The following is a 25,025-nucleotide window of genomic DNA, read 5'->3' as shown; positions in this document are numbered from 1 at the left end:
AATCTCCTAACGTGCGTCTTAGCGCAAAAATAATCAAATTTTCGTCCCCCTTTTGATAATCCCTAAGTAACAATAAAAAAATACAAAATAGAAAAAAAAGAAGAGAAAAAGCGTAATGGCGTGCGTCGTAGTGCCAAAATCATCAAATTTTGGTTCCCCTTAAATAACCTATTACATTAGAGCATGAAACAGTCATCATCATCATCCTCCTATTTTTATTTTTATTTCATTGCAAGTTTGAGAAAAGCACTATACAAATCTCGGCGAGAAACGGGGTTGCCGGCCGCGTATCTCTATCTGGCTTCGCTACGCTCAGCCGTCTATATCTACTTGGCCTGCAACCCTACGTTTCCCGGCTTCAATAGTAATGTACTATTACGGCCGTGGCGTGGGTAAGGAGGACGCTCTTGTATTGAAATCAAGCTCATATTTTAAATAGTCTGAATCCATCTCGTCGCATCAACAAAGTTGATATAAAACCTTTGGAACGTTGACAAAAGGGATCGTACGAGATTTACATATTATTGTGAGTGTAGTTTCGTGTTTGAATCCTTTGAATGGATCGAGCCTCGTAGATAAACGTTTTCTAGAAATGAATAGAAAATATCTACTAATGGAGTGCATACATATGATGATATGAGCTTGAATTTCAAAACAGAAAATAATTATGGTTTGAATTTAATTTTAAATAATTCAAGAATAAATCGCCAGAATTCCCATGGGGTTATCATTAAGAGTGAAGAATAGCTTTGCGATCCTAATGAAATAACGGTACTTTTTCTATGAAATTCCATGTCGAGAGAAAACGGTTTCCACTAAGTTTTAACAACTCACTTTAATTTTGATGTCGATCGCTTCAGCATAATATATTCTGGGTCTACAGGTTTCGCATTTAAAAAATATATTTTTTTTTGCAAATTTTGAAAAAAAAAGGAAATCATAAACCTAGTTTTTCATTGTGTCAATATTATACTAAAAATCATGCAGAATGGAAAATATTTAGAAGTGGAAAAACATTTTCTCTTTTTGTACGGACGAGTACGTGTTATAAACCCCCCTCCCCCCTCTCCCCTAAATCCTCCTAAACTCCAGTTCCCTCTTAAACACTAGTCAGAGTTCTATCCTGGTAAAGTTTTATTAATGAGGGAGTAAAATTCATTACTTTGTTTCCAGCTATCTTCAGAATCTGGAGGGGCGGCGGCGGTCAGCGTGCGTGGCGAGGCGCCGCGTTCCGTGCGTTTAAGACTACGCGTGCGATCCAGACGGAGACTCTCTGCCAACTGGGACCCTAGGTGTGTAGTATTGTGTGTGAGTGTTCTGTCGATACCCCCCGTCAGGGGGGTATGAGGGGCCGCTACCGCCTCTCGGCTGCGGCGGCTGTCGCGGGTCGCTTCCCCACCGACTGGTGGGGTGGTCAGTTGGCCGTCATTTTGGGGACGGTGTGTGTAGCTGGTGTGGGCCAGCTCTTCGCTACTGATCGTTATCCAACCCCGCGACCCCTAACCTGGTGATACCGTTTGAGCGGGGCCAGGTTATGGAGCCGCGGTGAAGGCGACCGGCAGCTTAGCTGGCGTTTGCGGCGTGCTGGTGAGGCTGGTGATGTGCAGTGCTTGTCAGCTACTGGTGTAGAAGGGCTCGGGGCAAGTCCCGAGCCCACCTCTCCGGAGGTAGGTGTGTAGTATTTATCTTTATCATCATCATATCAGCCCTTTATCGCCCACTGGCCTCTCTTCTAGTATGCCACTTGTCCCGATCCCGAGCTAATCACATACAGCAGTGACCCCCGCAATCTTCCGAATGTTGTCCACCCAACAAGCCAACAACGGACGGACGCCAGGCGCTTCTTTCATCCGAAAGCCCGCCAAACTCCATTTTAGTTTGCTAGACGTAACCTATGTCTTGCACCTTGGTGCGGCATCGGATTTCAACATTCCTCACTTGATCTATACGAGTAGAAAAAAAATAAGGATAAGGATTTTATTAGAAAATTAGGCTCTTAACTGAATTATATACAGGAGAGAGGTGAACCTAATTGACCGAGCGTTAGCAAAGGTGTCTGTTTCAGCTTGCACAAACATGCTTTTGTATGTCCGGATGTTATCCTCTACAGGTCGCAATAAAATTCTCAACCGATTTTCGTAATATAGATAAATTTTGTCGAATCAGTTTTTGGACAATCTTAAATGGCGGAGCCATATACATATTTTTTCAGTTTTAAGCTATACTTGCGAGGCCTACATACAGCTCACAGAGCTCAGTGTTTAATGTGTATGGCCTATGAACTTTCAACTTTATGATTTAAAAACGATCTTAAATGCCAATCTCATAAACCGCGAAAGCTTTAAATCATGCTCTTGCGCACAGAAATCAATAAAAACCTTCACCGTTACCCATACCACCCGACAATAAATCTGGTACGTGTGTCCAATTGCCACTGACAAGACTAGGAACTAAACAGGCCTAACTCACAGATCTAGAACCATGTAGACTTAACACACTTGCAAGCTAAGACACAAGAAATAACCCAAAATGTACCTTATCTTGTCACAATAACGTACATAATAGAACACTTTACTAGAACCATACGTTTAAGATAGGCATTCTGTGATTGATTTTTCAATAGATTTTCTTTGAGGCTTGTTCGCAAACCTTACAAGTTCTACTTAAAACTTATTGTAAAATAGCTCATAAGCCTTTGAAATAAGATTTCTCTGTTAATATTGAAGTAATAACAGTATGAGTGATGTATTAGATGAATTATTATCCAAGCCATATACGGTGCGTGCATGATATGACCAGGTTTTCTGGAAAAAGGTTGACCGTTACTTTGGACTTGGTTTATATAATAAAATTCTTTATTAAGGTTCTACACTTAACTATTAATACCTACAAGGATTACTTTAGAGTTAAAGCAAAAAAATTAAAGAGGTGAAGTGTATGTTGAACTACGCACTAAGGGTTTTGTATCGAAAAGCGTGAAAACAAAATATATCCTATTTTCGCGTCAATTGAGTCCTTTCATAAATAAACCGGCTCAGAGTAGGGTTCCGTAGTTATTTTTCCGTCACTATAAGCTAAACTGGAGCTTAAAATATAGTAGATTGATAACCAAGGGATGAACTGTGGATGTACGTCTTTTTACTATGAAGAGGAAACTTTTTGCGATAACTCAAAAACAGCTAAACGGATCATGGCCGCTGTAGTTTTCATTTAATGTCTTTCTTAAGCTCTACTTCCACGATTTTTTTCATATTTTTTTGACCTACGGTTCAAAAGTTAGAGGGGGATACATTTATTTTCTTTCGGAGCGATTATATATTCACTTTATCCAAAAATGTTTGTTGAAGACCCCTATTAGTTTTGAAAGACCTTTCGAACGATATCCCACACTGTGATTGAAGTAAAAAAAAAATCACCCCCAATTTACGTGTAGGGGAGGTACCCTAAAAAGATTTTTAGATTTTATTGTACGACTTTGTCGGCCTTATTGGTTTATATATCCATGCCAAATTTCAGCTTCCTAGTACTAACGACCACGGAGTAAAGCCTCGGACAGACAGACAGACGGACATGGCGAAACTATAAGGGTTCCTAGTTGACTACGGAACCCTAAAAAGGGGAAATTATTTGTATTGGTTCAATACATACACACTTTAAAACTTTTGCCTATAGGCTTGACATTTGGCCTTTTTAAGCACCCAAGCAATTTTCACCCTTGTTTAACCACTTCAACTGTATTTTTCTTCCGGAAAAGTCTAAAGAATCTTGTGTTTTTTCTACCCTTTCCCGACCCTAGAATCACTTAGCAAAAATATTTTTCACTGTTATATCGTCAAGTGATTATCTGAGGATTTAAAGGAGCTGTCAAATATGCCTTGGGATTCAGGGAAGTTATGAATGACTGGCAATTTTGTTATTGAAGCGGATAATTTCTTGCTAATCGCTTTAAAGATAAATGAACGTTGAACTATAGATTTTGTGCGATCTAAGTTCACACATTTGACACATGACAACGCCCGTAGAACGTAAACGCGCATGACCCATTGAAATTATAAATAAAATCCCCTAATAGTTATTACGCGGTACAGTTAACGCACAGGAGGGTAAAAAAATGTGGTATGTTGATATACCTATAACTCACTTCTTCCTTTTAGGGATAAGTTCGCCTTTGTACAGTCAGCATCAAAAGTAGCGGATGAAACAACGCGCCAAAAGTATCTGATATTCCGGATAACTTTTCCAAATATAGATAAATTTCTAAAATTCGCGCTCAAATAGTACATTACGATACAAGTACGAAAAATAGGAAATTCGAAACGAGTGGCGATAAATTTAAACACGACCGAAGGGAGTGTTTTAAATCGACACGAGTTGCGAATTACCTATTCGCACATGTATCGTACAACGTTTTATAGTACATATGGCCCTTTAAATGTTCGACACAGTAACGTAATATGCTACTTCTCGCACTAGTGCTATAAAGTAGCCCCATATGTACTGTAAAGTATATATTTTACAGTCTTAGTTGTTCTATATTAAAGACATCACTTTTTGTTAAGCCGTTACAGAATGGTATATACTTATGAAACGTTATTTGATCCGCTACTTTTGATGCTGACTGTACATACAATTTTTTTGTTTTGTTTTGTCTGTTTTATGTTAATCTGTTTATGTGCAATAAAGTGACATACATACATACATAACTCGCTGGATCGACGTGGTAAAAATAGTGACAATAACCAATTTAAACTACTTGTATTTGATGAATTTTAAATGTTTTGATAGTTAGGTAACATAAAATTTCACTTTACATCAAATTTTATCGTAAAAAATTACAAATTTTGGCGTATCATTCATAATCACCATTCCATCCAAAAGTCAATTGTAGCATAAGGAAACAGGTCAAAATTTGCATCGGATTACTTTGCCCCACATGTGGATAAAATTCAACTTTCTCATTCGTTTTTGAATAATCAAGAAGGCCTTTAACCAGTTGGTGTAGTGAAAAATATTTTGTTACTACTTACACGAACATTGGGAAAGGCAAACAATGTTAGCCAACAGGTCCGTTTGTAAGAACAAAATCGGACATTGATCAAAATTAAAGTAATTCTCTATTATTAAGTTCAGTTATTTTTTGAAGTTACTCAATGAAACTTTTCTTCAATATAACCCTACATTTATCGCAAAAATCGTCAGTTACATGAAATATTATCATTTATTATTGGCATAGACGAAAGATTTACGTAAATTTAGGGACCGAAATTCAGGTCACAGGTGTCCGGAAATCCGGCGTCCGGTGTAACCAAATTGTAGGCTATTCTTAAAGCTAATATTTAGCCAAGTTTTTACGCTTCAGTTCAGACGGTAAACCTAACTTTGTAAAATGTGTATGCCTGAACTAAAATTTCGGCTATTTCATAAGAATCAAGATAAGAATGAAACACTTATGACGTTATTCATAAACGCGTTATAGGAATTAGCTATGATTCGTTTGTCTTTATCTGTCATTTTGACTTATGTATTTGTTAGAAAGGGATAAAACATAATTTAACTCAATCAGGCCCGTAAAGTGTTCTCAATAAGAGGGTTAGTTTTAGCTATTCAGATTTAATAATTGGTTATGGTTTTGATATGACCTTGAAGATCGCTCACACTGATTGGTCCATGCGAAATGAAGTGGCAGTGGGCAGTTCGTATTGCCGGCGATCCCGAACTTACTGACGGCTTAGAACCTCTTAGTCTTCGGAGAGACGTTGGCTCTCTTTGCATGTTCTACCGTCTGTACAATGGGGAATGCTCCGAAGAACTTTTTGAATTGGTGCCATCGTCACGTTTTTATTATCGCACCTCCCGCCAAAGGAGCAAAGTTCATCCTCACTTCTTAGATACATGGCACACCAAGAATAAGCGGGCATCTCGCTCGTTTCTTCCTAGAACGTGCGGAATGTGGAATGACTTGCCTCCTGAGGTATTTCCTATGCGCTACGACATGGGGTTCTTCAAGAAGCGGGTATTTAGGGTTCTCAAGGGTCGGCAATGCTTAGGTGGCTCCTATGGTGTTGCTTATGTCCATGGGCGACGATGACCGCTTCCCATCAGGTGGCTCGTATGCTCGTTTGCTGACTATGCTAACATAAAAAAAAGAAAAGTGACAATTGTGGGTGAAATGCACGCCAATCACCAAGACAATCGTCAAGGTCCTAACAAAATCAGTGCAAAACGGGCTTCCGTATACAGGTTTCATAAAAGCTACAGATCTTTCATTGTAATTCCACCAACGTTATAAAATATTATAAAAAAAGTATACCGATTGGATAGAATACGTCTCAAATGCATCCGCGGAAGTTTTATAGTGGCTCCAATCACGGAGAAATTGCTAGAACGTAGACTACGCTGGTACGGCTAGAGATGACACCTTCGCAATAAAAGCGGTGCTCAGCTTGTGCGAGAACCCCCGAGGTTGGGTCAAATGTCACGAAGGATTTGAAAGCCGCAGCACTACAGGAACCGAAATGTCTGGCGCGACCGATAAAGGAGACCTGACCCCGAGTAGATGAGACAAGGGAAGAAAGAATTAGAAGAAGACAAAAAAGTACCTACCTAATTGAGGACTGATTTGTAGGTATATTTAAGGTCTTCTCTAGAAAAGCTCTTTTGAGCTTTGTGTTTTGTTTCACTAAACCGAGCATCGAACATCGAATTTTGGACACTTTAGGGAGCATACATAACATAAAATACAGCAGCACACGTGACGATGACGTCAGACTTTTGGCGCGAGATGTAAATGTGAATTTTATGCTTTTAATGTAGCCCACGAGATGGCAGAACCTATTATGCACAAGAAAATGTACACGAACTGTCGATGGCAGCACTTGCTTTGCCATGAAGTGTCAATGTACATATTTATGTTTCCGATTCAGGTCACAAGATGGCAGACCCTCTAACGTGCACGGCCTTTTATTCGAACTTTGCGGATTTCTGATTCATAATAAGTTTATCTTAAGTCTGATCGGAAAATTATGAGATTTGATGAGATTTAAACTCAGTTATTATTATAAATAAATAAATATTATAGGGACTTTCTTACACAAATCACTTTTTTGCTCTTTCTTATTAGAAGAAATTAATAAAAGTATAAATGACAGCAACATGTACATCTTTAATTATGGTACTAATGAACATAACAACTATTCTATTGTATTTGGCTGTGTAAATCCATTGTTAAGATAAAAAAAACCCCAGGATCAATTACCTTTCGATCAACACATGTTTGTACAAGTCACTAACAATGAAAGGCAAGGTTGTTCCAGCCACTTTTTTTAATAGACCAAGAGATGAAAGGATAATGTAGTCCATGGTCTAATACAATGAATTATAGATATGAGAGTTTAAATCAATCAAATCTTTATTGAATTATACAAGAAACATTAAAGTAACTATAAACTAAATAAATTTAAACTAATGAAGTAAAATAAAAACTCATAACCATTTAAGGCCAGGTCTATCCCCTGCGTAAGGGTGCCCATAAGGCTGGCTACATTCTCACGCTGAATAGCGATGCCTTTGGCCTAGCAATAAGCCAGTCACTCGTCGTCTTATGCAACTATTTAAACTTCGCTATAAAGGTTTAAGTATAGCTAAGTCGAAATAGGTATAAAATCGCACTGCTATTTTCCCCACCTACGCATAACAGTGGTATTGGGAAACTCATTTAACTGGTTATTGTATTTTTGCACAACAAATTCTAATTCCAATTTGGTTTTTCTATATTACGGTACTTGAAGCAGCATTGCTTTAAATAGCTCGAGTAAATTAAATTCAACAATTACTAGTAGCACTTACAAAAAATGAATAATTAGTTAATAAAATAAGTATATGAATTAACGTCGTGAAAATGATAATTTGGGTTTTAATGTAGACTAAATCTACATAAAAAACTTTACCAGCAATTATAAATCATCTGCAATCGTATATTACGTTCGTTTTACGTGAACCACCTGTCAGCGCCAGTTTCGAAATTAACCAAGCTATTTACTGAATTTATAACCTAATTATGCTAGTGTACAATAATCGTTTATGCACAAACTTTCTAGTAATACTGGTTTTTGAGTAAGTATTAAAGAACTTAAAGCAATTGACGATTTTGTGGTCATCTCTCAGCCTACACTGCCTTTCATGATTACGAAAGAATGTATGTTTTTGTCACATAGCTATGCATAAAGAATCCTTTTATGTTTACGCGTGTGTAAACGTGTTATGCTTTCTTGTTGGACTCTATGGCATGCAAGGCAGTACTGTTGGTGACTTTATTATGCGCAATCATATTTGAATCATTCGCTTTAGAATCATTTCAGTTGTTTATGATTTCAGTAAATCATATAATTTTGTCATTCTTTTATTATTTAAGCCAATTCTGATGTAGTTTGAATCCGATATTTATACACATGTTTGTTGAAAATCCTCTATTATGTACAAAGTATAAAGAGGTTCGATAATGATATATCTGATGACCAGTCTCTTATGATAATAAATAGTATTTTATACAATTGTGATATGAAATAGAGCTTTTCAGTCGAGTATTGTGTTCAGGTCACGAAGCTTGCTGAGTGGCCTAAGTAAGGTAAGAGATTTAAAAGCTTGATTATATCACTATTATATAAAATTTATTTTCTGTTATAAAACCTAAACAATTAAACAAAGTTAGATACGTTTCTCAATGGATAAAACCGATCCAACACGTGTAGAAAACACATCAATTCTTATTCATTAAATAGTAGCGCATTGATGTCTTTTATTCTATCCTTTGATTAATTTCTCTTGACCGCAGCGACACGTGATTGGTTGAATTCATTACAGTTGACTAATGCGTTTCGTAAGAAATCGTAATAGTAGAGCCCATAGCGAAAAGCATGCAATTAAACTTTTGGTATAAGGAAGTCTTCATTCTACCATTAAAGTCAACGAATAGGAAAAGTATATTTTTCTCCATCATTTTAGTATAATTGCTCCGAGCTAGCACATTAGGTATATATAATGTTCATAAACGTACCTATATATAAGAAAGTTTCATCACAAACATGACTTTCATTCATCCTTATCATATGTCCTTACCACGCAATTTATTGTTAGCTTTTCAACTATGGATGTTACAGGGTTCCTTTTAAATACTTGTTTTATTTATTTATTTAAGCTTATATACTTATTGCACTAAATATATATAATAATGTGTAAATGGCGGATTTAATACCAAATTGCATTCTCTACCTGTCAACCACCAGGGACCAATGGGACCAATAACAGATATAATCCACGATTGATGCAGAGAAAATATGCAATTTTAATTTAACTGCCACATTCGTCCAACCTTCCATTTTTTCTGTTTTTCGTACGATTTTGAATATTGAATGCAATTTAATTCAAATGTTGGTATGGTTGGTATGTTGTATCATCATCTCCTGTTTCTTTGCAAGTTTTTGTGATATCTTACTGGGAATAGACAGGGTGTCGCCATCAATGCGTACGTTTATATGTATATCAGACCGTACAACTTTTAAGAAGATAGTGGCTTCTCTATATAAACATTGTAGATTTTTTATTGTATTAATTCTTTTAAATCTTTTTCTTCTTCCTCGCGTTGTCCCGGCATTTTGCCACGGCTCATGGGAGCCTGGGGTCCGCCTGACAACTAATCCCAAGATTTGGCGTAGACACTAGTTTTTACGAAAGCGACTGCCATCTGACCTTCCAACCCAGAGGGTAAACTAGGCCCTGTTGGGATTAGTCCGGTTTCCTCACGATGTTTTCCTTCACCGAAAAGCGACTGGTAAATATCAAATGATATTTCGTACTTAACTTCCGAAAAACTCATTGGTACGAGCCGGGGTTTGAACCCGCGACCTCCGGATTGCAAGTCGTACTCTCTTACCGCTAGGCCACCAGCGCTTCATGTAATTAGCTTATGTAGTTTCAAATACCATAGACCATAGTTAAAAAAATACACCAATTTAAGCTTCTCATACAATTACAGGACTAGATATACCTCATGTCATTGTATATGCAAGATGTCATTACAATACAACACGTAGTTACAAATGAGAACGAAACTCCGTTTGTATGGGAAGGTGATGTTTGGCCGAGCTTGCCGGGGACTCTTACTCCCTTATTCATAAACGTGTACTAAAGTTACGATGCTGCTGACCATCGTTTGTCCCTTTCCGACGTATTGGTATGATGGTAAGGGACAAACGATGATCAGCGGCATCGTAACTTTAATACACGTTTATGAATAAGGGGGTTAATATCCTTTCGATACATATTCCTCCCATGATTCCAAAAACAATCCGAGTTGGTCTCAGGTCTCACTTTATATTAAAAACTACACGACGCACGGATAACCGAGTGAAATGCCCAACAACTTGAGACCGAACAATTGTTCACCCACCGCAAGCTTTTGGGTCGAGTCGAGTGTAACTTTACTAACCGCACCGGGTAAAATAAACCGCATTAGAATAGGCGTTGGAAAGTATGCCTACATTGGCTACCATTGGTATAATTGGGGTGACTCCCCTCAGTGTGTGTGTTGTGCCCCTGAGCAGAGATAGTTGGACAGATTTTACTGGAATGCCCTTTCATCATTGACGACCTGTCTGGCCTAGTGGCTGAACCTGCCTATGAAGCCGATGGTCCCGAGTTCAAATCCTGGTAAGGACGTTTATTAGTGTGATGAGCTCAGATATTTCTTCCTTAGTCATGGATGTGTCCTATGTATTTATATTATATATACAGGGTGATTCATGAGACGTGAGCAGGACTAAGCCTACACAATCAGGTAATGTTAATGAATCGTTCACCATCATATTTAAGTAAAACAATCACGCTTTTTATCTGTTATTTAACTTTTTGTTAAGGACAAATTTGATTATCTACAATCATGGACACCCTACAACACTTAATTAACAAAGATAAAACCTCTTTAACCGTTATGACAGCACTTTGATTATGAAGAAAATAAAATGTCACACTTGAGTGAGATACGATTTTATAAAAGTAACCACACTCTTCGATGACATTCAATTTGTCACTTATTATGGATAAAACAAAGAGGGTGACCATAAATATCGTAAATAAAATAAAACTCTTTTTTTTAACAGTAAAAATTCAATTAACGTTAATCTCATAAATACTGGTACGAAACAGTTGCTGATAATTTACTGAATATGCAGGCTTGATCCTGCTCACGTCTCCTGAATCATCCTGTATATATATATATATATATATATATATATATATATATGTATCGTTGTCTATGTACCTAAAACACAAGCCTTATTGAGCTTACTGTGGGACTTAGTCAATTTGTCCTATAATATTTATTTATTTATCATATTCAAGGGATGGATTGAAGACCTCGCGAAGTGAGTAAAGGCCACGTAAAGGCAATGAGTAAAGAGCGCACACCTCATTAATTAAATCCAGTAACTGTAATTCATGTCCTACCATAAAATAAAAATATCTTTATACAATCTCCACTGAAATGACGGCCTCAAACACCCATATACGGTAAATTTAAACGTCAAATGGCATGTAAGAAGCTTAATTAATAACTTCTAAAGTAGAGCCGCTAGCAAAAAGAGTTCTTCGAAGAATAACATTATTATGCAGACTGTGTCCAAGTAAACAACTTTTTCACGCATCTGAGAAACTAAAGGCTATGCTATACCATACTGCTATTCAATAGGCTTTATAGGGTTCCATAATGATATTTTGCAGTAAGGTTTCGAAAGGAAAGAAAGAAAAACACTAAGTTTAATTAACAGAAGACGTATGTTTATATGTTTTTCTCAAACTTGTAATGAAATGTTGACATGACTTCAAATTAGGTCCGGAAATACCACATATCAGGTGCGATGAGTGAAGATGGTGCGATGAGAGGCCTGTAAGGCAATCTTCTTTTGTTTTTAAACGTCATATTATGGCACGTATTGGCATTCAACCTTAAAAATATCTGCCATTATGCTTTTTCTTCTTTTTTTTTCTTTTTTTGTGTTTACTTATTAAATATTATTTCAGGGGTTCAAAGGGGAATGAAAATTTGATTATTTTTGCGCTACGACGCACGATTTAGGAGATACAGCCCTATAAAGATTTCTGCATGGCTGAAAAAAAAACTTCCTTTGAAGCCCGACGCACTGAATAACCTATCACATTAGGACATGAAACAATCATCATCATCTATTTTTTTTATTATTATTTCATTGCAAGTTTGAGAAAAGCACTATACAAATCTCAGCGAGAAACGGGGTTGCCGGCCGCGTATTCCTAGCCGAACGTAGCGAGTTCGGCTTAGCTTAGTTAGACTCTATATCTACTTGGCCTGCAACCCTTCGTTTCCCGTCCTCTATAGTAATGTACTATTACCTAGCCTAAGTACCTTCACTTCACGTCACACATATCTCCTCAAAAATACAAAAACAAATTCAACATCTTATAGATTTTACGATGCACAAACGTTCACGCGATGTAGGATATTCGCCGGTCGTTACAGCGCCATCTACCAGGATCCATTAAAGCTGGCGCGATGTTTATTCTGATCTGTCGAAAGCCATCTTTCATAAAGCTACAATAATGAGGTATGATGAAATACGAGAAATGTGTAAAAATCCTATATTTTGGCTTCGGTCGAACACTACCTAAAATACAATTTCAATTTTCAAAACTTCCCTCAGTTTTGGCAAGGTCTAAAGGCTCTGCGGTACTTGTGATTTTTATGTCAGTAGTTTTTATAAGCACCAAACTCATCATATCACTTAAACATCATCCAAAAAGAACCCTCTAAAGAATAAAGGCGGTGAGATCAACGTAAATGTAAACGTCATCTCCCGCCAATTCATTCCCCTGTCTAATTGATACCTTATAGGTGTCAGCCATTGCTATTAACATTGCTGGCCGTAATGTTAAATAGCTGGGTGCTGTCTTTGGCGGTGGAACTGGCTTTTATGATTTTGATTCTTCCTTATATAAATTACTCGTGTGTACTATGATAAGTTCCATTGTATGTTCGAGCACTGGAATTCCTCTTCAAATTATATTGTATTCGCTGCGTACGTGGTTATCGAATGTGTCCCATCCTTGGACATATAAGCAGTAATAATGTCGCATCCCAACACTGCTGCAGTCACCGAGTTTTACCTTTTATTTGTTTATCTGTTAGCCTATTGTGTCCCAATGCTGGCGAATGTCATCTTAAGGCTATATTTTTATTAGTCCACAAACTGTCAACTCGTATATGTTTCCATGAGAATGTGCTAAAATGTTAATCCAACACTATTCAAGAAACGGCCACCCAGTCTTTTGGGTTAGTTCAAAGTAGGGAATGCTCTCGGTACTAAGTTTGTATTGCGAGAACCGGGAATTGTACAGAAAACTAGTACCGGGAACACTCTCTATTTCAAAGGTTCAGCGGCATATGTGATCCAATCCATTTTGCCTCATGCATACTTTTTACAAACAGCAAAACATTTCCTATTACTTAAGCTGTCACTAATTTCATAGAACCCTCCATACATAAAAGCGGTCGGATCAACGTAAATCTAAACGTTATCTCCCGCCAATTCATTCCCCTGTCTAATTGATACCTTATAGGTGTCAGCCATCGCTATTAACATTGCTGGCCGTAGCGTTAAATAGCTGCTGCTGCTGTCTTTGGCGGTGGAACCGGCTTTTTATGATTTTGATTCTTCTTTATATAAATTACTCGTATATGTGTACTGTGATAAGTTGCATTGTACGTTCGAGCACTGGAATTCCTTTTCAAATCATTTTGTATTCGCTGCGTACGTGGTTATCGAAGGTGTCCCATTCATATGGACACATAACATATCTGACAGCTACTACAGGGAGGCCCAAAAATAATTTTCGGCATATTGTTGATAATTATAGTAGTTTTTCAAACGCAATGAATGGGTCAGGTGTTATCTCCAGACATAGAAGTTTTTGTGGCATTGAGAAAATGAAACATTGATAAGTCAGTCATAGATTAATAATTAATAGTTGTAAATTCTACTTGCTGTAATTTACCGGGAAATTTCAAGACTGCAAATCAATTACAAATCCGACCATAATTTCTTTATTACATATATTAAGTTTTTAAAAATAAAAACGTAAACTGTAGAATACAGTGTCAAAAAATAAGAATCCTACCAATGGGTGTATCAAAGAAAATATCGAACGTGTTGTGTATTTCGCGCTAGCTATCTTTTTATACAATGTTAAAAATATCTATAACGCTAAGGTAACATATGTATAACGTACTATATAACGAACGTTTGTGTATCAAATATTTCCAAGAAATTAGAGCGAGTCTACATACACAGAAATTAGAGCGAGTCTACATACAAAACGTATACTCGTTCGTTTTACTACGTATAACTATATTTTCAGTACATAGTTACATAAACGTGTGAAAGACATAGCCAGTGTGTCGGAATTTCAGTACCATCTAAAACAAATACTGCTAGAAAATACTATATATTGTATGGACGAATTCCTGAAACCTTGAACTGTGTTATATTGTTTGTTATCTTGTATTTTATAATGTACTCTTGACGATCATAATATTAATTCTTATATAATATTTTACAATAATTTATAAAGAAATGTTTTATTATGAAATAAATCAATATCATATCATATAATATGGTGCTACTTTACCACACTAGTGCGATAATTAGTACATTACGTAACTATATTGACGAATATATTTGTTTCAGCCCGATAGACCCCCAAACTACAAGCTACTGCATCGTGGCATCACATCGCACGAACTACACATCTCTATGCGCAGCCCAGTATGACTCCAAACCTGGCACAGATTGCAGATTGAACATGAGGAACGGAACTGAAGAAAACAGAATTCAAGATGTCTACAATATTTATGAAGGAAATTTCAAGAGCGTTTACAGACGACGGAAATTTAGTAAGTACAAGAAAATACTCCTTTTACGGCTTTTACCTATCTCTCTGTGCAGGGGGCCTAGCCAAGATGACAATTTTTGATAGAAGAGCCCAATCAATAGGTTCTTAAATAGTGTATGAAAAATATTCACATGACTTTTTGTAGCATCTGTCATACCGATACTTTTTTTTCTTATTTTCGTTTGGCATTTGTCTATGTACGATTGTCATTTTCGCTAGGCCCCCTGCTCAGTACTACTGTAAACCAAAAACCGACTGCAAACTCAAACTCAACAGAAGGAATACGAGAATAGGTCAGAGGACAGCAAAATCGAGGATGTCTATAGAATTTATAAAAGGAATTTCAAAAGCGTTTACGGATGACGGAAATTTCCAGTACAATAAAATGTGACCGTTACGTGACCATAGTTTAGGGTTGCCATAAGTGTGGGGACTCTGACCGGGACATTTAAAGAAAATCCCGAAATGTGTTGACACTGTTGACGTAAATTCGTGAAACGTGAACGGACAAGTGTCAGCGCTTACGTCGTTCTATCCACGTACGATTAGCCTAGCTAGTCAGTCGCCTTTATTGTAGGTATATTACTGTTTACCGAGTCCAGTCCTCTATTAAATAACTATGATTTTTAAACCGGGACAATTTGCTTATCGGCCGGGACGCCGGGACACCATGCTTCAAACCGGGACATGTCCCGGCATACCGGGACGTATGGTAACCCTACCATAGTTATTTAAGTAAATAATTTTGAACAGGCAAAACGTCCCATTTTGTCCCTCGCCATAAGGATGCCATGACAAGTTATTCGTATATATAAGCAAATCTCCTCCTTTGGCAAGCGACAAAGTGGGACGTTTTGCCGGCCGCGGTCAAAATTATTTATTTAAATAACTATGCTCACATAAATACGATTTGCTACATAATAGGTACGGTCACGGACTTTAAATGCTAAGCCATTTAGCGTTCAAGCTAATTTGGTTTTCTATACTAACGGTATGAAATGTCCAATATAAAGTAAACCATAAATAGCTCAAGAATTAAAGTGACTGTAGGCCATTTTGCATTATTTCACCAGTATTTAAGGTAAATAAATACGCTTTTTTGCTTAAACGCATTTTAGAATTATCTTAAACGGGCTTTACTGTCTTTACCGTATTTTCTTTTTTATTCGATTTTAAATCTTCAAATCCAACGTGTCGATGGAAGAAATCACAAAGACTAGGTACAGAACCACTAGTGTAAATTTACTCGATAGCGTGACGTGACGTACACGTTTGCGTAAAATCTCATTTTGTATGGGATTTAGAAACAGCGCGCCAAGCGAGTCGTTTTGGAAACCAAAACCAATAAATTTACACTAGGATGGTTCTCAAACATGACACAATCTCATATTATCGTGTACTGACTTTAATTTTGAAAGATTCAGACCGCATAAAACCATCGCAATGCTCCTTTATTCAACAATAGTAATAGTAAGGCATATTCTAAATTGAATTAAGGGAATATGAATTCGATCTGGGTTAGATATGGATCCGATCTATTTTGACAGAACCGATCTGACCATAAAATTAGAATACGCCTGAGGATACATTTGAGCGTCTCCCGAGCGTCGGCGTCTATCCAAGTCTATGGCTGCTGCTCGACGCAACGTTGGCGCAACTGCGCAGCGACGTCATTTTCGATAGCGCCGACGACTTGACGCTGAGGCTCAAAAGACGCTAGTACACCCCTTTTCAGTTCCTATTATAACGAAACGATATAAATAAAGGCAGATAATAATGGCAAATATGCAGACTCATTTCATATTTTATGACGGCAATTCAAAGCCTTTAAAGATGCCGGAAGTAGTGGGCATTAGTTGAAATAAAATGGGTTGTAAAATATATTATCGCGGTTTTGACGCTTTCATTTTACTGCAATTTTATAGACCTCAAGACTCTCAAGAGGTTATAATTGAAAGCTTAAGTGTCAGGGTGATTTTAATGGGGTTTTTTCCGTGTATCTGACAGATTAAATGGAGAGTAGTTTTTTTTCATTTCTGAGGCTGGAATTGCCTCTTGAGAGTTAGACCGCAAGCCAGGAACATATTTCCATGACCAATCGCCACCTGGGCAATAACTAGTATAGCGGTTGACGGCTATGTATGATGAACCCTCGTGTACGTCAGCCGCCGCTCCGTTGGTGGGTTGAGGAATGACAGCCACCGAAACACGTAAAATAAAATTCAGTTATGCCCTCCCGTTTGATGCTTTGTCACAAGATAGTTTAGATTATTTATTATATAGCTATTATGAATTTAAAAATCATCAGCCGGTTGTATCGCGGTGGAAAGAACGTCGTCGCATGAACGTGTAAAAAAGCGCTTTATCTTTTTATGATAGTGATAACACAATCATTGAAACTGCATGTGGCATTTCATCAGACATTTCAATAAACGAATTACGCATTACGCATACTTTGCTGACATAAGTGGTAAGGCGCGTATTTTTTACATGTTCACGTGATGTGCGATACAACCGGCTGACGGTTTTTTGAATAAGACCTGAAATGTCATAATCATAATTAACCTACATTAAAAAAAATCTTAATCCAGGTCGAAGTACAAAGGTGTCGGATGAAGACCCGTTGGTGGCCTGCGTTGGGGACAGGACGCATCATTTGATCGAGAACCTGGACCCTAGCACAGTACGTATTTACCACTTATTATTTCATTAGATAGAGACATATGTAGTAACAAAAGGTGATACTAATCTAATATATAAAAAAGGCACCGTGAAGGTATATAAGTTATAAGTTCTTAGGATACTATTACTTATATAGAAAAAACACCCAAGATTTCTCACATTTTGCTACCTTTTTTAAAATTACATATGTAAGTACCGTCAACGAGGTGAATAGGGACGGCTTGCGTAAATAGGGACATAACTTAAAATGTGATTTAAGTGACAATTGCTTAAAAAATACCTACACAAATTTTATCATTCCTTTCAAAATAGTATATTTTGTATAATACAATTTGTGTGGGTATTTTTAAAAAATTACCAGGTAATTCACAAATAAAAAATTGTTTCTATTCAACCCCCAGCCGTCCCTTTTCACCCTGGTTCACGGTTGACTTTGAGCGGTGGCATGCAATGGTCATAATGAATCACTTTTACTATGGGGCCAACCTCGAATCTAGAAAACCTAAGGACGAGCAGATATTTTTGGCGATTTCCGCTTTGCTATCATATTAAAAGTTGTCCAGCATGTCCTATATCACCCTTAGAGTGTGAGTTTGGTCAGAAATAACAAAACCACCCTGTATATTTCTTACCTTTATAGTTCGCGTCATCCACGATGACGCGCAAATTTGTCAAATCTAACCTTTAATAACATAATAATACGAGTCAAGGTACCCGTCATCGTGAATGACACGATCTATCCTCCTGAGTCCCAGAGGCCTTTATAAAGGACAAATTCCAAACATTATTTTTAACTTTCACTAAACACAAGACATGGTTCCAAATTCAAAAAGAAAACATCGCTTCTGGGATATAGGAGGCTATATTTGCTTTAAACGAATTACTTTACAGACAAAATGACTGTGAAAGTAACATAAAGTGACTCAATTTTTCCATTCCTTGCTGAGGATATACCAATATTACCAGTATATCGTGATCTCAAAAACAGTAAATACTATACGTAGACAGGATTAATGTTATATTGGACGGCGTATGGTGATAATTACAAAATTGGTGTGAAATGTGTACATTAACCATTGATTACCTCCCTCAGTCTTTGCATTCAGATGACATTTGAATTGAAACTACCGCAACGCAGCGTTACAGCAGAGAAATAGGCGACGTAACTGTCAAATTAATAAAAATCACAGGAACCTGCCACCAAAAGACGCTTCCCTACAATCGAAGTAACGCTCTTATTTTAAAACGACATGTTAAATGACATGAAACCTGGCATATACATTTTCGTAACATATATATGTATATATATACAGTAAACAACAAAAAATTGTAGAGTCAGACCAAGATAGGTTGTCAGCGATTTTACAGCCCAGACGGTGCAAGTGTCAAGTAAACGTCATAATTTCTGTCTGGGCTATCAAAATCGCTGCCAACTTATCTTGGTTTGACTCTACCAGATATTAGTCTGAACTGAAACTAGTTTTTTGTTGCTATAAATTGTCATACCAATATAATAGAACGAGTATAAGTTTTGTACGTAAAATTTTTGTTCGGTGGAATTTCATGTGAAGTTGCGGCAAAACGGCAATTTCATAAAATACTTAACTGCAAACATCACCACTTAGTCATCCATCACCCTTTTACCTTCGAACAGCTCATGCTAAAAATAGGTAAATAATTTAATTTATTGTAAACTTGTACGCAGTTTGTAAGCACTATTATAAAAAAAATGAAGCATCGTCGCCAATGTTTTGCGATATCACGAAACGAATCGTTTTAGAGTCCGTCTAAGCTAAGCTTGCATCGGTTTGATCACGAAGAACAAAGAAAATACGAGCTAAGCCCCTTCTTACATTTGATAATTTTACGTAAATATTTCCGTCGCGCTGACAGGCGGCTCCTCAAATTAGTGCGATCAGGATAACTGCAGTTTAGGGATAAAATCTTGCGTGAAAGTCTCAATAATCGAGGTTTCGTCCTCGACATTTCAACAAACTTTTGGGAGCAGACGTGAAATAAATCATCTGTGTTTGACCATTTTTATTTTTGCGTTTCTTAATGTTTCGTGTTAGCATGCTGGGCGTCTCTTTACTGCGCATTATTTGGCCGTTTTAAGCGCTTAAAGCATAGAGGAAAATATCGAGAACGTTTGTATGTAAAAATTACCATTAATGTTTCCCCTTAATGGTGACACCACACTACGTAATTGCAAATACATGCCATGCTAAGTAAATATGGTCAGACTCTATAATGCTCTATCTAGCGTGTACCTGAGTAATCAGTGAGTAACCTAACAAAATAGACGCGAGTACGAAATTTAAGTGAAATGAGAAGACCTTTTTTAATTAAGTAGATTTTAAATTAGGAGACGAATCTCTATTACCTTCGCCACTTTTCTTAATGTTTACATTTCGAAGGCAATTTTCTCAAATTAATTCTGGCGCGTAGTACGCGCGATTATACGAACATCGGAATATCTAAATTAAGTATTTCTGACGATTTCAAGCAAAAGATGCAGCGTCCATATGGCAAGCGACCATGTGGTGCCTTTTGCTTGAAAACGACACATTTGCAGTTTTGTGTTGTCCATGTGAACCACTCTAATTAACATCAAATTCGGCAAAGGAAGGAATAGACGAAGTTTTCAGTACATTTTTTACATAGAAAAACGGTTCATATGACTGACACATTATCACTAAAAGTTATCTCTTCGCTATATACACACCCCGGCCGCAGCTTTGAATTGGTCAATAAAAGTTTTGATTGGCAAAAATGATATTCTCCTTTCCTCTGTGGCTTGTCGAAAATGTGCTATTTAAATAGTTATGTTGAAGTTTAAATTATTGAATTTCTTAACAACAGATGCCCGATTCGGGCCTCGCCACAGAGGAGATGATATATCAAACTTCTTGCACGACATTCATATTTGACCATGTCATCATGTGTACTACGGAGGGTAGAGGTAAGGAGAACAATCTATGTGCATTAAAAGTGTCCATCAAAAAACCTTAAATAGGTGGCGCCACAGTACATCGCGGACAAATGTTTCACTTTCATAAAAAAAAAAAAAAACACCGACCGCGCACTTTACTCCGTCACCAACGTCGTTCATGTCATGTCCTTGTGCTACCCTAGCCGGAGAAGCCGGAGAGATTCCGAACTATGATTTACAGCTGCCAGCTAGAAATTTTAGCAATAGTTCTCCCATAAGAGATTGTTCTCCTTACCTCTACCCTCCACAATGTGCACTGTACAGTTAAATCGCACGTGGCACAAGTCCCGTGTGGTCATATTTGAGCACTTTCCCTACATCTATTGTTATTTTGGTTCGTTGACCAAATCCTATGAGAACTTTGTCCTATGAGATTTTTATATTACGTATAGTGGCAGCGGCAAATTAGCACAGAGTTAGCTTTAGATACGGCCGTATTCGAACAATGCTTATAAGATGTCACAGCACAGCGAGACATCCTATAAGCATTGCAAGCAAGCAAACCTATCGGCGTTAAAAGCGACACTTCTTCAACCACGCGGCCGATAGACTATAGTAAAACAGCAGTAGCTAAAACAGAAAACCCCAATATTTGTCAATGCTTATGGCAAAAAACTAGTATTATTTTCGCTACTCAATATAGTCAATGAAAATAAATTGTATAAAGGGTAACTGTACTAGATAGTTCCACAGAGGATTCAACAATCTGGAGTAACAATACGTTTGTGCCATATCCATTTATGAGCATAATCGTTTTTTAATGATTCCTAAAATAACAAAAAGTATGCTATAATTGACACTAATTGGTTTTATAAAATATATTTTTTTCATAAATGTTGTGCCATATCCGCATTTTACTAGCATTCTGTTAACCGAAAATTATCACAATAGTTGTGACATACCTATCCAAAATTTTGTGTCAAGTCATACGTTGTAAGGTACGTTTAACATTTTACTCATCAAAAACGGATATGGCAATAATAAAAATGCTTTTATTTCATGATTACCACATGATCTTCAAAATATTTTTATGGTACTATAAAAAGTAAACATTTGTGCCTAAATGATAAATAAATGAAATATTTCCTAAATATAAAACTTTTCGAAAATTATATTTTTTGCTGCTTTTCGCTCTCCTGCAAACCAACGTAACAGGCGTATGGCACAAACATATTCTCACCCGACGTTATATGTACCTAATGAGAGACACTGTAGTTAGTGGCTATTATTATGGTCGCAGCTGCTATTGTAAATAAATAAATATTATAGAACATTATTACACAAATTGACTAAGTTCCACAGTAAGCTCAATAAAGCTTGTGTTGAGGGTACTTAGGCAACGATATATATAATGTATAAATATTTATAAATACTTAAATACATAGAAAACACCCATGACTCAGGAACAAATATCCATGCTCATGACACGAATAAATGCCCTTACCAGGATTTGAACCCGGAACCATCGGCTTCGTAGGCAGGGTCACTATCCACTAGGCCAAACTGGTCGTCAAAACATGGAACAGTTTATGCTTGCTGCTTTGAAGTAAATGTAGGTACAGATATATTAGTGGCTGTGACATAAACGGACAGACAGACGGACATGACGAATCTATAAGGGTTCCGTTTTTTGCCATTTGGCTACGGAACCCTAAAAAAGTGACGATTTTACGGATTTACTCTTTCACTATTGTTACACGCGCTTAATGAATGAATGAAAATATTTATTTTCAGGCAACTATTGGCCCATAGATAAATACCTTATAAAAGCTATACACTAGCATAAATATTATTATAAAATATACTTAAAAATAAAAACACAATTATGGCTGCGATGCAGTTCGCAACCCCGCAGTGTCTGGGAGCCGGTTGCGGAACCGCTAGAACTTGACACTCTTCGGTCAAAACTCCTCCTTGGTGAAGGTCGCTAGGTGTTCAGTCGGACCGCTCACCGCAAAGAATTAAAATTCACATTGTGTCGGGATTCCAACTTCACGACCCTCAATCAATTAATTAATGACACACTTAGTCAGTATTGAGGGAGCTTAGTGTGCTTAACACATCTTAAAATTGTAAATAGTTCAATCTAATAGTCTGTGAATAACTATCTGTATGTATAAGGCTGGCTGTTACTCTGTTTAGGTCAGCACTCTGTATTAATACTTAATACTCTTGTTATTTTGCATATAGTGAATTGATTTTAAAGTGGATTGCACGCTCGAGGCTACACTTTATCATTCAGATAAAGTTATACTTCAAATACAAAATTGTATCACAATTTTATTGAAAAATGACAACGATTTTTCGTTCATAGGTTAAGTAGGTACTTATTTTTCTATCCTACACAGAAAAAGGAGGATAATAATGTTGCATACTGTTATTAGTTAGACTTTTGTGTCCCACTGTTGGGCAAAGGACTTCCCCTCTTTCTTCCATGCATCTCTATGGGAATATTAGGCCAATCTTTCTAAAAGACGTCAAGGTGCCGCCGCCAACTCCTTAGAGGTCTGCCGTAACGCCGTATGTTCAGTGTCATTTCGCTAGTTTTGTTGGCCTAAAAGTAGTTAGGCTCGATCTAGTTCAGTTCAACTGTATTTTATACTTCTTTAAGGTGCGTATTCACTATAAACAATGTTTGGGATACACTGTTTCTGAAACACTATGCAGAAGTTTACAGAAACAATGTTTCGGCTCACGTAGTATGGATGGTCTGAGATACAGTCAAAAGATTTAATTTGTGACCCATTTCGTATCGTCACAGTGACAATAGTATGAGGTCTCTTTCATATTGTTTGTCATTTTGACAAAAGTACGAAATGGGTTACAAATTAAATCTTTTGATGTACAATGAACATGGCGCTCAACAATAGTGTTTACGAGTATACTGTTTATCGCAACAGACGACCCGATTCGAACTTTAAGATACGTCGTATATGGATTGGATATGTTAGTGTCAAAAGTCACAGACACACACATACATAACACACACATACCTACCTACCTACCTACCTACCGAAAGTTGCGAATGTTGCGATGAATTACGCAACCTCGTAGTGCCAGGGAGCCTGCCACGGAAGCGGCGAAACTTGACACCCTTCGGTCAAAACTCCTCCTTGGTGAAGGTCGAGAGAAGGAAGGAATTAAAATTCGCATTAAGTCGATATTCCAACTTCGCGATCCTCAGGACGAATCCGAACTCCATATAGATACAACTTTAAACATTAATTCATCATGATTGCTGAAGGTAAACTCGAGTCATAAAAACCCTCTGAGATCATTAACAATTTTGTCCATACCTCCCTTATTCTCCTGCAGTTTTGTTCTTTGTGTACTAATATAACCCGATCCAAAAACCAATCAATCAACTGCGAAATTCTTAGCCTCAATTAATTATTTCCCCTTTCAACTTGATAACAATACCTATTGATGTTCATTTGCAGACATACTTCGTGAGTGTTTTTGCTGTCGCCCGAGACCGCAGGGCGGGATCCCTGCTCGCTACCGGCAGCGTCCGACCAAGGACATCTACAGCAAGGAGTTTACGGGAAAATACACCATACAGAGCAGAAATTAGGGGCAAAACTGTCTTCTATTTTAAGGTTAGTAACGCCTGCGATATTGATTATAGAGTTTGCAATTGTTACGACAAGAGAAATTGTTATTTATAATTAAAAGGCGTCCATAACATTCATTTCGCTAATTTTTGTAATTTTTTTTTTTTAGAAAAAGATAAACACGACGTGCATTTTCATTGAAAATTAATGAGAATCGCCTCTTAAAAATTAATTTACATTAATTATCTCCCTTCTTCTTCCTCGCGTTGTCCCGGCATTTTGCCACGGCTCATGGGAGCCTGGGGTCCGCTTGACAACTAATCCTAAGATTTGGCGTAAGCACTAATTTTTACGAAAGCGACTGCCATCTGCCCTTCCAACCCAGAGGGTAAACTAGGCCTTGTTGGGATTAGTCCGGTTTCCTCACGATGTTTCCTTCACCGAAAAGCGGCTGGTAAATATCAAATGATATTTCGTACATAAGTTCCGAAAAACTCATTGGTACGAGCCGGGGTTTGAACCCGCGACCTCCGAATTGCAAGTCGCAGGCTCTTACCGCTAGGCCACCAGCGCTCCTTACAAATTTACATTAATTATGAAAGAAAAAATAATTAAATAATCGTATCATTATGATTTTTAATTGTCACATATCTGGTGTGATTTAATTTGCAAAAGTGTTTTTTAATAAAAAAGACACGTTAAGATTGCTTATCTTCTTTCTAAATGCTACAGAAAACGAACTATAGTGAAGTTACCTACGTATACCAATTACAAAAAGAAAATTATAATTGAGAAATCTAATATTTCTTTGACATAATTGA

The 25,025-nt window shown here is 37.2% G+C and overlaps 1 protein-coding gene across 4 annotated transcripts in view; it reads left to right on the top strand.

The window, feature by feature from the left end:
- Positions 1-25,025, top strand: part of LOC133526242 (protein NDNF-like) — a 94,444-nt gene that overhangs the window by 49,905 nt on the left and 19,514 nt on the right. For all 4 annotated transcript variants that reach the window (XM_061862774.1, XM_061862772.1, XM_061862773.1 and 1 more), the window contains exons 6-9: positions 1,174-1,292; positions 14,772-14,977; positions 17,568-17,659; positions 24,091-24,249. In XM_061862774.1, coding sequence (XP_061718758.1) covers positions 1,174-1,292; positions 14,772-14,977; positions 17,568-17,659; positions 24,091-24,249 — 576 coding nt within the window. The remainder of the gene's footprint in view (positions 1-1,173; positions 1,293-14,771; positions 14,978-17,567; positions 17,660-24,090; positions 24,250-25,025) is intronic.

The sequence above is a fragment of the Cydia pomonella genome, chromosome 16 (genome assembly GCF_033807575.1).
Source record: "Cydia pomonella isolate Wapato2018A chromosome 16, ilCydPomo1, whole genome shotgun sequence".
NCBI classification, from domain to species: domain Eukaryota; kingdom Metazoa; phylum Arthropoda; class Insecta; order Lepidoptera; family Tortricidae; genus Cydia; species Cydia pomonella.
This window is presented reverse-complemented; position numbering and strand designations above follow the sequence as displayed.